The sequence below is a fragment of the Podarcis tiliguerta genome, assembly GCF_965153285.1.
Source record: "Podarcis tiliguerta genome assembly, chromosome: 13".
NCBI lineage: Eukaryota > Metazoa > Chordata > Lepidosauria > Squamata > Lacertidae > Podarcis > Podarcis tiliguerta.
In genome coordinates, this window is record NC_139546.1 from 43,672,656 (window position 1) to 43,689,662 (window position 17,007).

A 17,007-nucleotide genomic window follows, 5' to 3' on the forward strand; every position below is an offset into this window, starting at 1 on the left:
CCTTTTCCAGCAAGCCGGTGGCTACAGAGCTCACCGGTCCTTTCCGCGGCCGCTCTGGCCCGTCCCTCGTTGGCCGGAGCCACATTTCCTGCGCCGCTCTAGGCATCCGGGCGGTTTAACGTCACAGCCCCTCCTCCTGCAAAAAGAAACGAACAACCCGAACCGTTAGGCGGTTTGCCGAACCGGCCGCTTTACGTCACATCCGCTGGTCTACTACCCTCTCCCGACGCGTGCGTAGGGACGCTCTAGCACCTGCCCTTCCTCCTGCCCCGGACTACGCTCTAGCCTCCCTCTCTATTCGGCTCTATCCTCTCCTCCTCAACGGCTCAGGCGGGCGTGTTCAGAGAAAGAGCCGCGGCCGTCCGACAGTGGGGAGCTGAGTGGGAAGGAAATTTGCCCCAATAGTTCCCCTCAGAGAAGTAATAAATAGCAGCGGAGGGAAGGCCGGGCGGAAGTGACGCGCGTTGCCGGACTGAGGTCGGGTGGGCGGAAGGGCTTTCCGGTTCCGGTTGAGGAGCTGGGGAAGAAAGACGGGGGGGAGGGGGAGAGTGCGGCGGGGTCTCCCCCTCTCTTCGGCGAGGCTCTGAGGCTGCGGCCATGGAGGTAAGAGAGCCTAACTGGCGGTAGGGACCCTGGGACAAACACGCTGGGGGGTGGGGTGGGTGACGGTGGGTCCCCCATGCCTTTTAAAAAGGGTCCCCATGGGATTGGCTCTGTGGAGGGAAAGGCCATAATATGGGGCTGGGGAGGAAGGGGAGTGGGATGGGGCTGAGGTTATCAGGGGGTGCAGTGTATCTCCCCCCCCCCCCGATTGTGTGTTTGGTACCTTCCAACGTTTCCTTATGGAGCCCAACCGAAGGCAAAAGAGGGGAGGGGTGCTGGGTTCAGCAGTTGCCTTGGGCCCAAGTTGGCCTCTCCTAGCCTGTCCATCTTCCTAACTTCTTATCCCCGCCCCCCAATCTCTCTTTTTGCCTCCTCTTGGCATTTGAGAGGATATGGAGGACCCCTCTAGCTCTTTGGGCTAGTAGCCACTGGCCGGCTCATCCTCTGTGGGTTGAACCCCACGTCAGACATATGACACAGTTGGGGACGTTTGAGGAAGGGTGTGGGGAGAAAGCGGGTGTCCTTGCAGGAAGGGGATGCCTTGAAGTGGGGGTGAGAGTTCCACCAGGAAGCAAGTTAATATTTAGTGGAGTTCATTCCGGGTCACAAAGGTGAAAGTTCAGACCTTGAATTGTGCTTGGTTAGAGTGGAATAAGTTCAGCTTGCATCTTGTACTAATGCCAGCTGTGGATTCCCCCCCCCCCCCATTGTGGGTGCTTCACTCCTAGTAACATGGATAAATGTGGCATGGGTTGCTCATGGGAAGCTCTTTGCAGATTGACCTACCTTACATGTGCACAAAAATGGCAGTTGTTCTCTAAAAGCCTGTGATCGTCTTTCTGTGTCTCTTCTCCACATCACATGCACACATCTTAAATACCCCCAAAATGGCAATAAAATGTTGATCAGAATATACTTGAGTCCATATAAGTTTGTTTTTGGAGGAAATCAGTTGAATGTCATTTGTTCAGTCTTGATCTCTCCAGGAAAGAATATCTACCCATCCCAGGATAGATTGGGTAGGAACTCATTTTGCATATAGCTGTTCTCCTATAGTTTGGTTTGTATGGTCCATCTGAAGTTACTCCTCCATTAGCACCTTGGCATTGCACACTTTCAACTGCTTGCATGTGATCCTTTTGACATTTGTTGGTCCCATTGGTGTGGCTTGAGTGTAAGATGTACCCTGCTTGGCTGGGACAGACAGTTGGATCCAATGACCTCTGGGCTCTTCCGAACCTGATGTTGTGTGCCAACTACACATGCCTTTGCCAACCTATTTACCTTCAGATGGTTTGCACTACGACTCCCATCAGCCCCAGCTAGCCTGGCCATGCTGGCTGGGAGTGATGGCAGTATAGTCCAAAACATCTTGAGGGAATCAGATTGGTGATGGCTGCCCTGCCCCTTGTTGTATCTGGTCTGCTCATGTTAGCTTGGAATACGGTTGAGCTGCATGATGACTGCAGATGTTTCCTCTCATAGTATGCTCAGTTGCCCTTTATAGTCTTTCAAAACTGTGTGAGGCAGTGATGTCATTGTTCATCTTGGGCAGGGCACTTGGGACTACCTGCATCCAAGGAGTGCCTTGGAGCATGTGCTTGGATGAAGGTCAAAGTACCACTCATTTAGCTCACTGACGCTGCTTATTACAAGGTGCCTCTGCATGAAATGATTACCTGACCTTAACATCGACTACAGGTAGTTTTCCTTGCAACAGACCTGCTTACGACATATGGACCTGTGTTCAGGGGGCTGTAAATCAGGGAGTCTGAAGTGGCAGGAAAGCTTAAGAAGTTCTAAATTCACATTTGTTTTTGGCTGTATTTGTGTGTTCGGAAGCACTGAATAGGAATTCCAGTGTGTTTTATTATTTTTCAACTCTCTGCTCTGTTAGAGAATAGGTAACTGTCTTATGGGACATGGGTGGCGCTGTGGGTAAAAGCCTCAGCGCCTAGGGCTTGCCGATCGAAAGGTCGGCGGTTCGAATCCCCGCGGTGGGGTGCGCTCCCGTTATTCAGTCCCAGCGCCTGCCAACCTAGCAGTTCGAAAGCACTCCCGGGTGCAAGTAGATAAATAGGGACCGCTAACTAGCGGGAAGGTAAACAGCGTTTCCGTGTGTGGCTCTGGCTTGCCAGAGCAGCGATGTCACGCTGGTCACGTGACCCGGAAGTGTCTCCGGACAGCGCTGACCCCCGGCCTCTTGAGTGAGATGGGCGCACAACCCTAGTCTGTCAAGACTGGCCTGTACGGGCAGGGGTACCTTTACCTTTAACTTTAACTGTCTTATACTGAGTCAGACCACTGGTCCATCTTGCTCAACATTGCCCACACTTGACTGGCAGTGACTCTCCAAGGTTTCAGTTAGGGAACAATCCCAACCCTATCTGGAGATGCTGGGGACTGGACCTGGGACCTTCTACCAGGAAACAGTTTCCTCTGTCTCTGAGCTGCAGTCATTTCAAATGTTACTTCTCAGGAGCAGGATTTGAACCCATAACTCAGGGGAGATGGTGACTTTGTCGGCACCTGAGCCGTCCTGGCTTCTTAAATCATAGTGGCTCCACTGGGGCTCAAACACACAACCCTCTGTGTTTAAGCAGATATTACAATCATGGAATCCACATGTTGTGCCCTTGCCATGAGAAGAAGCTGAGGATCTCCTTGTGCGGTTGCTAGGCAACTGCAGCATACTTCCTCCCACACCCATGAAGATTATGGTTATCCAGGACCTGGAGCATTGGGGCAGGAATGTTCAGCAGTGAGTTTTGATGCTTGTGCACATAAACCCCAGTCTGGCCCTTTGGATAGAAACCAGGCCTGTCCAACAGAGGAGGGCGGGAACTCTGAAAATGCTGGTGAGACAGCCGTGTCTCTTCCATTCATTCATTCATTCATTCATTCATTCATTTGGTATGGGGAGCATGAATATATAAAGCTGCCTTTTACTGAGTCGAATGATAACCCCATCTAGTTTTCTACTCTGACTGGCAGCAACTCTCGAGGGATACTGGAGCAGCAGCAGCAGCAGCAGCACCCCAAATCATTATACAATAACTGCACAGCACCAGGGGTTCAGAGTGTAGCAATTGGGAAGGGTGATGGATTGGGCTGTTAAGCTTCTTGGCTTCTGCTTCAGTAAGATTACTGGCCTCTGCTGCTCTGCTTTCTTAAACAGCTGCTCGATTTGCAGACATTAGCAGGAGAAAATGCTGGTCTCAGTGCCGCAAAAAGCTTTTTGTGTGCTGATGCCTGCTAAAGGCTCTGCAGTAGTTTGAATGTTTTTTTTTTTTAATAATAATAATAATAATAATAATTTGTGGGCTGGTGACACTCTCTGCTTTGGACCTTGGATGAGGCCAGTGGGTGAAAGCATGGGGACAGCCTTGGCACCATAGATGACGTTTACATCCCCCCACTACTTGGTGATGTACCTATATATCATTCAGAACTGGTTTGATATTGTGATAATCACTTTCATAATTTTTGACCTGGCAATATATCGCGAATCATGATGTGTATCTGTGTGTGCAATGCAAAAATCACACTGTGGGGGAAACCGTGAAGCTAGCTAGTGCCTAGCTCCATCCTTATTTCAGACATCTTGACCTATCAGTATATTGTGAAGTTTAACTGGTGATATATCACGATGTTGAAAAGCAAATATTGCCCAGCCCTACCACTTGGCTGAATGACACTGCACTGGTGACTTTCAAAGCAGCATTATTCTCAGTGTGGTAGCGTGGCAAGGCTAGGCCCAGGGAGGCCCAGGTTGAAATTCATTTGCCGCTCAACCACATTAGGTGACCCTGGGCAATTTTACTGTCTCTCCGCCTAACTTGGTAACTCAAAGGGTGGATTTCGTGGGCATTCAGTAAAACTGAATGTTGGGTAAAAGCCAGCACTTCTTCACACAGCATGTAATTAAACTATGGAACTTGCTGCCACTGGAGGCAGTGATGACCACGGACCTTTGAATGAGAGTTGAACAAATTTGTGGGGGAGAAGGTTACTAGCCACAATGTTACTAGCCACAATTGGAGGCATCAGTGCTTCTGAATATCAGTTGCTGAAAACTACAGGAGGGGAGAGGGGTCTTGTGCTTGGGTCCTGCTTGCGAGTTTCCTGCAGGCATCTCGTTGCCACTGTGAGAACAGGCTGCTGGACTAGATGGACTTTTTTGCTTTGATCCAGCAGGGCTCTTCTTATGTCTTCTTATCCTGCGGTAGGGCTGGGAGAAACTCCTGCCTGGAGCCACAGAGAACGGCTGCTAGTCAGTGTAGACCCAGGGGTAAAAGGTAAAAGGACCCCTGACCGTTAGGTTCAGTCGCGAACTGCTCTGGGGTTGCGGTGCTCATCTCACTTTACTGGCCGAGGGAACCAGCGTACAGCTTCTGGGTCATGTGGCCAGCATGACTAAGCCACTTCTGGAGAACTAGAGCAGCGCACGGAAACGCCATTTACCTTCCTGCTGGAGCGGTACCTATTTATCTACTTGCACTTTGATGTGCTTTTGAAATACTAGGTTGGCAGGAGCTGGGACCGAGCAACGGGAGCTCACCCCGTCGCGGGGATTCGAACCACTGAGCTTCTGATCAACAAGCCCTAGGCTCTGTGGTTTAACCCACAGTGCCACCTGCGTCCCAGACCAGGGGTAGTCAACCTTTTTATTCCTGCCGCCCACTAATGCATCTTTCTTGATGGTAAAATTTCCTTAATGCCCACCAGTGCTCAATGGAAGCTCGCAGCTTGTGCTGTGGAACCTCCTACCTCCCACCTAGAATCCTGAAACAGCCACTAGTGGGCAGTAGGGACCAGGTTGACAACCCCTGGTTTAGACAGTACTGACCTAGATAGACCAGTGGTGTGACTCCTTTTAAGGTGGCTTCCTTCGTTCCTATTCAGCATCAACTTCTGACTAATGAGCTTTTGAAGACTGCAGAAGTGGAGGTCACAAGTGATGGTTTTATGAGTTCCCAAAGTGTGACTGGTGCTGCACCACGGTTTTGTCTGGTTATATTGGACTTGGGGTGAGGCTGCATTTGTGGTCGAGGGAAAATAAATAAAGGATTGCTAACGTTTTCCCTTTCCCCCCTAAGTTCCCTGGAGGAAATGAGAATTACCTGGCTATCACCGGGACAGCGCACCCCTTTTTGTCAGGGGCCGAGGTGAGTTTGGCTGCTTGCAAGGGCTGAGGGTGCAGGGCAGTTGGCGGTGGAGAGCGTGGAATGCAAGTGCTGGATGGCAGGAACCGGGGAGATGCTGCCACCTGCAGCTCGCAGCAGACCAAATGCTTTGTTGTGCACAAGGCTCCTGGTTCAATTCCTGGTGCCTTCAGTTTCAAGGGACTGTCCTCTTGTATGAGACCCCAGAGAATGAAAACAAGGGGGAGATCAGGCTTCGGTGTTTACCCGAGGCAAGACTTTTTGCTCTGTGTGTTCCTACTTTGAAGCTTAAAAAGCTTGCAAATTGAGAATCGCCTTGTTCTGAAAATCAGAACTTAAGAAGCATCCTTAAATAAGTGTTGCTTTTTATTATTTATTTTTGCTTTCACATCCCACCTTTTCTCCAAGGCTGTCAAGGTGGCACATATGGTTCTTTCCCCCTCTCCACAACAACCCTGTGAGGTACATTAAGCTGAGAGGCGGTGACTGGCTCAACGGCACCCAGCAAGCTTCACAGCTGAGTGGGGGATTTGAACTCGGGTCTCCCAGGTCCTAGTCAGACACCCTAACCGCTACACCATCAGGGACCCTAAAGGGCCTCTTTTTCTCAGAATAGACCAAACCGGGCTGGATGGACAACATCTGATCTAGTGTAGTGAGCCTTTCCTAAGTTTCTACATCTGCATCAAAGTCTCTCTTTCTCTCTTTTCCTCCCTCCCTTTTGCTCAGACCTTCCACACGCCAAGCCTGGGGGATGAAGAGTTCGAGATCCCGCCCATCACGCTGGACGCCGACCCCTCCCTGGCCGTTTCTGACGTGGTTGGCCACTTTGAGGACCTGGGCGACCCCGTGACTGCCCCAGACACCACTTTTTCTGCCCAGTATGGGGTGCAGGCGCTTGACATACCTGTGGGCATCAGCCCTGGTCTCATGGAGCAAGGTGGGGGACTGCTGAGCGGGGGGCTGGCCATGGTGAGTACCCTGCCTTACATTGTTTTGAGAGTTCATGCAGTCATCATATGACTCTGCTGGTGGGCAGCGCAGTATCTTCTGGGGCTAAATCCGGTTTGTGGGTTATTGTGTGTTAGCTTTCGATTTGCCCCTACCCTTCGAGGGATTCTTCCAGGCCAGGGCAAGTTGGTTCAATTCCTAGCTGTCATGGAGGAGAACTGCCCCACCTTCTCTTTTTTTTGGAAATAATATTTATTAAAGGTTTTATAGTTACAGGGGGGGGGGGAGGAAAGTAAGAAAGGAAAAAAAGACAGTAAAAAATTAAGAAACAATACATCAAAAATTAAAAAAAACAATACGACAAGAAAAAACAAAAACATTTAAAAACACATCCATTTTCCATATCTTTAGCTTTCATTGACTTATTTCCTCGACCTCCTCCCACCTCCCATTTTTGTATTCCAGTTAATAATTAAATCAGCAAATCCTTTCTGTCTTTCACTGCTTTCTATCATTTAATTATCTTAATTTATTTTAACCTTATCTTACCATCAAAATCTTAAAATTTATCTATACTTAAATCCTTATCATATTTCTACTAAAGTCATATAATTTCATTCCACCATTTCCCAACATTCCTTAATTATGCTATATTACTCTGAATAAAATTGTAAAAAATTTCCCCATCTTTTTCCACCGTCTCTTCTCCCTAGCCTCGGATTTTGTCAGTCTTTTCTATCAGTTCCTTATAGTCCATCAGCCTGGTGCTCTTCTATCCGAGGCTCTTAACTCTTCTCCCTGTCCTGTCTGCAGATTTCTTTTGATGCCAAAGATTAGATCCCAAAGGGTTTCCATCTTAGCAGCTCCTTGATTCCATCTCGGCAAGTTTGCCCATACTCCATATTCGAAGCTGTAGTCCAAAAATGCTCCAGGGCATACTCCAAAGACCCTTTGAGGCTAAAGGGCTCCGCATCTCCAATCTCTCCCTCAGTGCCTCCCTCCATAGGGAAATCTACCCATCTTCCCTTCTTCGGTCCAAGCGAGGCATCGTCTCTCCAAATCTGACTCTCAAGCTCCATCACCTCTGAATTCAGCTTATGTCGAGAACTGCCCCACCTTCTCATGGAGCTGGCTTCAGGAGGTGGGGAGGAAAATGCCAGAAGCGTCCAAGCTGTTTCCCCCAACACGATTCCAGAAATCATCTTTGTGCCATTCTGGCTGCAGCAAACATTGGTGTGTGAGAGAGGGGCGACTTCTGTCAGTGCTGTGATTCACTTCATTCGCCATTCGCCACATTGCGTGATTCCGTTTAGAAGTCCTCAGTTTGTTAGTTTGTTGCCTTCCCTCCAAGGAGCCCAAGGTGGCGTGCCTCGTTCTCCCCAAAACAGCCCTGCAAGGTAGGATAGAGTGCAAGGCAGTGACTGGCCCAAGGTCACCCAGTGAGTTTCAAGGCTAAGTCGACGATTTGAACCCTGGTCTCGCCTGGATCTTAGCCTGACAATCTATCCACAACCCCACACTGGCTCTGTGTTCCATTCCTCAGTTGCTTCCCCAAAAATATCTGAGCAATTTTGCAATGAAAAGATCAGTGGCAAAAACAAACGTCCGATTTCATATGTCGTATATATGCCGTATTTTTTGCTTTTTAAGACTCACTTTTTCCCTCCTAAAAAGTAAGGGGAAATGTGTGTGCGTCTTACGGAGCGAATGCAGGCTGCGCAGCTATCCCAGAAGCCAGAACAGCAAGAGGGAGTGCTGCTTTCACTCTTTCTCTTGCTGTTCTGGCTTCTGAGATTCAGAATTTTTTTTTCTAGTTTTCCTCCTCCAAAAACTAGGTGTGTCTTGTGGTCTGGTGCATCTTATAGAGCGAAAAATATGGTATATAAAATAATTCTAACAATTAAAAAAAAATACTTCCATGTGTAAAAGCAAGTTCACATCCAGTACAGATGCAGGCTTAGATACAGATCACGCTTAAAAGACTTGCTAAAAAAAGGAGGGTCTTCAGTGGAGCTGTAGCTCAGTGGAAGATCATCTGCCTTGCATGCAGAAAGGTCCCAGGTTCAATCCCTGGCATCTCCCAGTAGGGCTGGGAAAGATGACTTGCCTGCAACCCTGGAGAGCTGCTGCCAATCAGTGTCGATGATACTGAGCTAGGTGGGCCAATGGCCTGGCTCAATAGAAAGTTGCTAAGCACCAAAAAGACACCAGAGACAGACAGGAGGAGGAGGAGTATTTCCAAGTGGGACCTGCAACAAAATGTTGCAGCGTATTCTTCCTCTTAGTGGGAGTGCTCCTATTCCAGTTTCCAGCCAGCCATTCCTTTCAAGCATGGCATTTCACTCTTCCCCCACTTCCCAGTTTTCCGGTTTTCTGTTCCTATTGACATGCAGCATTCTGTGGTCACTGAGGAACATTCTCAGCCTTCCTTTGTTTTTGGCTGAGGTCTGTGCATGCCTGAGAGTTGTATGTACTTTTGCCAACTTTGGGCTTCTCCCAAATGAGAGCATCCTAGAAGATACCACAGCTGGCTGAAATCCTGAACAGGAGCCCATTTTGCCATCTGTGTCCTGTCACCAAACCCCATTGGAGCTTTTCAGTCGGCTTCATTGTGCAATTAAACATTCTATTAATTCACACACCCATTTAAAAACATGTAAGAAATTAGGCTCCAATAATAAACGGATTCAGGCTGGTCAGGGTCGTTAGCTCAGGGGCTGAATTTCCTTCTTTCACCAGCGTCTTCCTTTAACAGCAGGAAATGGCAGGAGTCTGGTGTGCTGCTGTTATCAGCAAACAAGATAAGCTCCTGGTTCTCCCCCAAACCCTCTGACAAGTGCAGGGCCGAGCCGTGCGCTGCTCTCTACACTTCAGCCCAAGTGAAACAAGAGAGGATACACAACGCAAGGGACTCCTTGCAGGAGAAGGCTATCAATGGCTGCTATGTTCTGCTTCCATGGCCAGAGGCAGTAATGCCGCAGGAGGAGAGAGGGATCTTGTTTCTGGTTAGCCACTCTGAGAACAGGATGCTGGACTGGTTAGGCCATTGGCCTGTTCCAGGAAACACTTCTTAGGTTGCTACTGTTTGGGTTTTTTTTCCAAATCGGAGGGGACAGGAGCTGTTGGGCATCTTTCTCACCGGAGGGCCAGACCGTCGCACAGATTTCTGCCTTTCTATAACCATTGACACAACCCTGAATTCTCCCTCTGCAGGATTTGGACCACCCCATGGGGACGCAATACAGCGCCAACCCGCCCGTCACCATCGATGTGCCCATGGCAGACATCAGCTCCGGTTTGATGGGGCATGGCCAGCTGACCACCATTGACCAGTCGGAGCTCAGTTCGCAGCTGGGCCTCAGCCTGGGGGGCAGCGCCATCCTGCCCCCCGCAGCCCAGTCGCCCGAAGAGCGGCTCTCACCCACCCCCTCGCCCACCAGTTCCATGCACGAGGAAGAGACGGAAGAGATCCGGCGGGTGAGTCTTGGCTTGACGGCATTCAGGGGCATCCCAGCCTGAACGGCTGGGGTCCAGAGTCGGTGTGCAGAATCCTCTTGATTTTGCATGGATGGAACATGACCGCCATTGCTCTGTTTGCTTTGCCTCTTGCCCTGCCCACCCATCACTGATATGCGGCCCCTGGAAGGTTCCTCCACCAGGGCATGTTGCCTCAGGGCTACAAAAAAAAGGAGAAAAGGTTCCCACTTTGGGGCTAGAGGATGGCACGAGGTCCACATCCCCTGCCATGAGACTCCCCAGATGATCTTTGATCTGTCACCGCCCTGTCCTACTTCACAGGGGGGTTGCCAGGATAAAAGGAGAGGGGAGGGGAGCATGTACACTGCCCTGAACTACTTGGGAGGAGGGCAAGATTAAAGAACAAACGCGATAAGTCAGCCTTCCCCATTCCATTTCCAATTTTAAGCAGAAATTGGATGGCCATCTGTCATGGATGCGTTTAGGGTCATTTTCAGCTCTAACATTCTATGATTCCATGACCGTCTGGGTCAGGTGAGCAGGTGGTGAATTCAGTCCACCTGTTGCCCCATTCAGGCTCTCCGATATTTTGGCTTGGGGGCTATTGCCCAGGACATCTTGCTGCGCTTAACCCAGGACCCTCCCAGTGTGGCTAGGCTCCAACTCCCCGCAGCCTCAATGGTGAGAGAAAGAGAGTCGGCTGGGCTGGCAGTTGTTGTCCGGCAACCTCTGGACGACTGCCGGTTAGCCCATCTGTTTTAAAAGCGAGGGCCTCTCCATTCCATTTTTTCTTTCAAACGCCCGTTGTTTCATGCAAAAGTGGCCCACTTCCTCTCCTGCGCTGTGGTTAGGCCATTTCCTTTCAATTGCTTTGAATGCTGCCAGCCCAGCTTAGCTGCCGTTTGCCTGCCTGCCTTTTCCGTCCATTCCTTATCATCCTTGATGAGATCCGGGTGGGGGGAACGGTTTGGGATTATGCACTGAGCAAAGCGGAATTGGTTCTCTACCCGCTTCCCTATGGGCGAAACCCCCCTAGCTGCTGCAACCGCCGTGCCCTCTGCCCCGTGGAGCCGGTTTCCGACCCTCTCCCTCTCTGTCCTTGCAGCAAGTTTCTGTCGCCAAGCCGGCGGTGATGGCCCTGGCGGCCCCTGCGCCGGTCGTGGCACCCGTGGTGGCGGTGGACGCGGGGAAGAAGCAGAAGCCGGCCAAGAAGCAGAAGAAGAAAAAGGACCCCAATGAGCCCCAGAAGCCTGTTTCGGCCTATGCTCTCTTCTTCCGCGACACGCAGGCGGCCATCAAGGGGCAGAACCCCAAAGCCACCTTCGGCGAGGTCTCCAAGATCGTCGCCTCGATGTGGGACAGCTTGGGGGAGGAGCAGAAGCAAGTGCGTGCTAAGGGGGTTGGGCAGCGGGGAGGGAGGGTGAAGTGGGAGGGGCTGGGGAGGGTGGTTTTTTTGGGAGGGGGAACAGCATCGCTGAGGGGTTGAGGAGGAGGCTGTAGCTGCAAAGGAGCAAAGCAGAAACATTGGGGAGACCGTGAACGTGCAGCGTTGCCCTTACAGAGGAATGGGGAGCTGTTTTGGATTGTGGCCCCAGCCAGTAGCATCCGACAGCCACATAGGTTTGCTCACCCTGCTGTTGTTGCAGATTTTGCATTGCATAGAGACCTCCAAGGTCCTGTCCAACTTTGTGCTTCTAAAGAGAGCACTTTTTAAAAAGAGAATGCAAGCTGCCCGTAGGAAGGAATTCCTCTTCTTCCTTTTTTTAAAAAAAATAATGCAACAATACGCATTTTCTTTTAGAAACCTGCAGACTGAGTAATTGCAAGACGTTTTATTCAGTTGATCACATGCTTCTTTTGACGGAATGGAATGATCAGCCCAGATAGCTCAGTTGGTTAGAGCGTGGTGCTGATAATGCCAAGGTTGCAAGTTTGATCCCCATATGGGACGGCTGCATATTTCGACATGGTTTTCCCTAACAATTTGGGGTGCGTCAGAGGGGTGCGGCAAAGCAGCGTGGTTTAAACAGGGAGCCAGGGAGCCTCTGCCACAGCCTTCCTTCCTCTCTCCCTGCCAGGTGTACAAGCGGAAAACGGAGGCAGCAAAGAAGGAGTACCTGAAAGCGCTGGCGGCCTACCGTGACAACCAGGAGTGCCAGGTAAGAGAGATGAGCCTTCTTGCCTCTGCCGTTTCCAGGACTGCAGGGGTGTGACGCTGTCCTGCCCTCTCCTCTCCCGCCTCATTGGACACAGCAAGAAACCTAGAAAACTACCCTTCTTCCAGGCAGAACAGCCTTTGCCAACCTGGTGCCTTTGGATTCCTTTGGACTACAACTCCCATCAGCCCCAGCCGTGCTGTCTGACGGGAGTTGTTCTCCTTATTTAAGGTACCAGGATTGCAAAGGTTAGAAAAGCCTGTTCTTCCAGCCCAGAACTGTCCTGCAGTGGCTTTCCAGATTGAAAAAAGGAGAGGGATCTTCTGTCCCATCGCTTAAAGGGCCGTTGCTCAGTGGGAGAGCATCTGCTCTAAATAGAAAGTTTCAGGTTCAATTCTCAGCATCTCCAGGTAGGGCTGGGAAAAGATTCCTGCCCTGAACTCCTGGAAAGCCACTGCTACCCAGCGTGGGAAGTAGTGAGCTAACTCAGTGTTTCCCAGACTTGGGTCTCCAGCTGTTTTTGGACTACGGCTCCTATCATCCCTAGCTGGCAAGACCAGTGGTCAGAGATGATAGGAATGGTATTCCCCAAACAACTGGAGACCAAAGTTTGCGGGAAACTGAGCTAGATGGACCAGTGGGTGTGGCCATTTCCTATGTTCCTGTCACCTGTTCCCTGGAGACGCCAAGCATCAAAGGCGGGACTTCCTGCATGGGCTCTGCTGATGATGTGCATCTCCTCTGGCTGCCGAATCTGTGGTGTAACTAGAGACGACTTCCTAGGTGCCTGCAGAGAAGAAAACACAACACTCCTGGCTTGCCCACCCTTCTCTTAACTGGATCGGGTCAGGAGCAGCTATTTTCTGCCTCCCAGTGTGGTGTAGTGGTTAAGAGCGGTAGTCTTGCAATCTGGGGAACCGGGTTCGCTTCCCCGCTCCTCACATGCAGCTGCTGGCTGACCTTGGGCTAGTCACACTTCTCTGAAGTCTCTCAGCCCCACTCACCTCACAGAGTGTTTGTTGTGGGGGAGGAAGGGAAAGGAGAATGTTAGCTGCTTTGAGACTCCTTTGGGTAGTGATAAAGTGGGATATGAAATCCTAATTCTTCTTCTTCCCTGGGGAAGGGACCTTTTCGTGACGCTTCAGGGGCAGAATGGGAAGCGGAAGATCAGCTGTCCCCAATAATGGAGGAGCTTTCTGTGCCTTCCTCTTTTCCCTTCCTTGACTTCCCTTTTCTTTTGGAAGCTTTACCAGTCGCCACCTGCAATGCGACCCCAAAAGCCCCCCTAGATTGTGTCCCCCCAGCTTCCTGACTCTTCTCTTCCCCTCCACTCCGCAGACGGTGGTAGAAACGGTGGAACTGGACCCCATCTCCTCGCCTGCCGAGCAGCCGACCCCCGCCGTGGAGTCCGCCTCCCCCCCGGCCCCGATGCCGCCCACCCCGCCGGCCCTGGAGAGCCCCCCTCCTGCCCCGACCGTCGTCTCGACGCAGCCCACCGTGGTGGTGACCTCGGGGGGCGGGCCCCAGGCGGGGGGCCAGACCAGCATCACCAAGATCATCATCCCCAAGCAGATGCTGCCGTCCTCCCTGGCCGTTACCTCACAGGGCGGCGTGGTGACGGTCATCCCCGCCACCATGGTCACGTCGCGCGGCATCCAGCTGGGGCAGCTGCAGGCCGGCACGGGCACCACCCAGATCGTCACCCGCTCGGTGCTGGCGGCAGCAGCGGCGGCCACTTCCATGCACTTGCCGCGGCTCCAGCCCCCGCCCCTGCAGCAGATGCCCCAGCAGCCGCCGGCCCAGCCGGTTGCCATCCTGCAGCAGCCGCCCCCCCTGCAGGCCATGCAGCAGCCGCCCCTGCAGCAGAAAGTGCGCCTCAACCTGCAGCAGCCGCCGCCGCCCTTGCAGATCAAGATCCTGCCCCCACCCGCCCTGCAGATCCAGCCCATCGCCCTGCGGACGGAAGAAGGCAGCCCCGAGAGGCCCAGCGCCGAACTCCAAGCTTCCCCAGAGCCCGTAGACGTGGTGCCGGAGGTGAGGAGCGCTGAGCCGGGTGGGCGGGTGCTTGTTTGCTTGCTTGTTTGCATGTAGGAAACTCTTTCTTTATTATTATTTCTTTGGTTTTTCAGATTAAAATTTTACAGGCACATATCCAACATAGAAACGAGATTCCAGAGAATCTCCTGGACTCCCGTGCTCCCCTCTGTGGGTCCTTTCCTCCTGCATCTTTTATAATAATCCAAATCTTTTATCTCTCCATTATGTCCAAAGTACACCATTAAACTACAAGTGTTATTCCAACCCTACTAACGATTTTGACTGGTTACAATGGTTTTTAAGATAAATTATTAATTTCCCCTATTCCTTATTAAAATTTTGGCCTTCCCGATTTCTGATTCTCCCGGTTGTTTTAGCCATTTCGGCATAATCCATCAACTTGATCGGCCATTCTCTCTGGTAGGGACTTTGTCTTCTTTCCATCTCTGGGCCAGTAACATTGGAGCAGCCATGGTTGCATACATAAATATGTATACATGCCGGAAATTCTTATAATTGAGTTTCTGGGTCAATCCAAGAGGACCCCTGAGCATCTTAATTTGTTTTTACTTCATGGGACTTACGGACTTATTAGTTATAGGCGGAAACGTCCCAGTTTAATTTAATTTAATTAGATTTATTTCTCAAAGTCGTATGATTGTTTATCTCTGACGACTGATGGGAGGATGTCCCACAGGGCAGGTGCCACCACTGGGAAGGCCCTCTGCCTGGTTCCCTGTAACTTCAGTTATTGCAGTTAGGGAACCACCAGAAGGCCCTCAGAGCTGGACCAGGGTGCAGGTGAGCCTACACACACACACACACACACACACACACACACGAAAGAAGAGCCTGGCTGCTGGATCAGGCCAAGGGCCCGTCTGAGTCCTGCATCCCATTCTCGCATTGGCCTGAGAACAATAGCACAGAAGGGGGAGGAAAATGGGACTCTTTGCTATGTATGTTTCTCTCCTGATTGCTTGGAATCGAGGTTTACTTGCCCTAGGCGCACAACTGACTAAATCCAACAGGGCACATAGTTACTTTAGTTTTTTCTCCCCCGCCCCAGGTGGAGTCTCCGACACCGATGCACGTGGAGCTAGTGTCTGAATCGCCTGTGGCCTTGTCCCCGCACCCTCGCTGCGTCCGTGCAGGCTGTGATAACCCTCCGGTGGCCAACAGCGAATGGGACAACGAGTATTGCAGCAACGAGTGTGTGGTTAAACATTGCAGGTGGGTGGGCAGCCGGGGCTGCCTAATAATAATAATACCCCGCCCATCTGGCTGGGTTTCCCCAGCCACTCTGGGCAGCTCCCAACAGAATGTTGAAAAAGCGATAAAACATCAAACATTAAAAACTTCCCTAAACAGGGCTGCCTTCAGATGTCTTCTAAAAGTCAGATAGTTGTTTCTTTCCTTGACATTTGATGGGAGGGCGTTCCACAGGGCGGGTGCCACCACCGAGAGGCCCTCTGCCTGGTTCCCTGTAACCACTTCTCGCAGGGAGGGAACCGCCAGAAGGTCCTTGGAGCTGGACCCTATTCTCTGAGGTTTTTCAAGTCTGATAACAGAGGGTGTACAGTCTATCCTCTTCCTCTGTGAGGACTAGACACTTGGCAGACAAATGAGGGAGCAATACAAACACACACGCACACACACACACACCAGTCCTACTTAAATACACAGAGTAAATAGTTTCAACTGCCTCAGCAAAGCCAAGCCACGTGGTTTGGGAGCAGGGAATGAAGATGTGCAAGCCAGTCAGATCAGGGAGAAGCACCCGCCAGATCTTCATTATTGAACATCCAGTTCAGCAATGCACTGCCAATGGCGCACAGCAAGACACACTGCTGCCATCGCTTCTTTGTAATGGCAAGCTCAGGTTATGAGGGCGGACCGAGACTGAAGCCAAGCTGTGAAAAAAGGAGGGCCGCTGCCAGCTCTTGGGGGGGGGGGGAACATGAAATAAAGTGCATTTTTAAATACATATATCTCCCAGTCAGTGCTAGGCAAGATACTGGAGGTTCACCGGCTCCCCACTCCTGTTGTGCAAGTTTTTAGAGTAAGGATTTTTGCACCTGCAGGACTGATGCTCCATATACTACCTGCCTCTTGACTAAACCTCTGCTTCTGTCTCTCTCTCATTCCCAGGGATGTGTTTCTAGCTTGGCTGGCCTCCCGCAATTCCAACAACAACGTTGTCTTTGTGAAATAACCCCCGGCCCTTTTGCGGCGGAAGCAGCAGGGGCGGGGTTGGGGAAACGACAGTTTCGCGTTCCCACGTACACTTTTTTCCAAGGACGATCAAAAACATAAAAAAACACAAATCGCCATGCTACTGTGGGATGGGGCTGGGCGGGCAGGATTCGCGCCATCGGCCGAAGACCATCGGCAAGCGAAGACGCCATCCCGCTTGGGTGCTGCGGACTCCCCTTCCTCCCTTCCCCCTTTATTATTATTTTTTTCTATACACTATCCCTTGGTATGTTTCTGTTGATGGAGCCAATTAAAGCTGGAAGAGGGATATTGGCCAGGGCCTGCTATGTGCTGTTTTGCAGGAGGAGGCGGCGGGCGGAGATAGGAGCCGTCCTTCCGCCGCGGGTGAGCAAATAGAAAGC

General features: G+C 51.2%; 1 protein-coding gene across 1 annotated transcript; it reads left to right on the forward strand.

Annotated features, from left to right (window-relative positions):
• Window positions 1-17: 17 nt before the first annotated feature.
• On the forward strand, window positions 18-16,918 carry TOX4 (TOX high mobility group box family member 4). Its single transcript, XM_083410351.1, has 9 exons — window positions 18-603; window positions 5,703-5,771; window positions 6,498-6,740; window positions 9,933-10,196; window positions 11,302-11,580; window positions 12,275-12,355; window positions 13,691-14,386; window positions 15,459-15,622; window positions 16,541-16,918. Exons 1-9 carry the CDS (start codon window positions 598-600, stop codon window positions 16,602-16,604), a joined length of 1,866 nt encoding a protein of 621 aa, XP_083266477.1. The 5' UTR covers window positions 18-597; the 3' UTR covers window positions 16,605-16,918.
• The last annotated feature ends 89 nt before the right edge of the window (window positions 16,919-17,007 follow it).

Coding starts and splice junctions, on each gene's coding strand:
- TOX4 (XM_083410351.1), top strand. Junction 12,356..13,690: donor GTGACAACCAGGAGTGCCAG/GTAAGAGAGATG, acceptor TCCACTCCGCAG/ACGGTGGTAGAAACGGTGGA. Junction 15,623..16,540: donor TGTGTGGTTAAACATTGCAG/GTGGGTGGGCAG, acceptor TCTCATTCCCAG/GGATGTGTTTCTAGCTTGGC.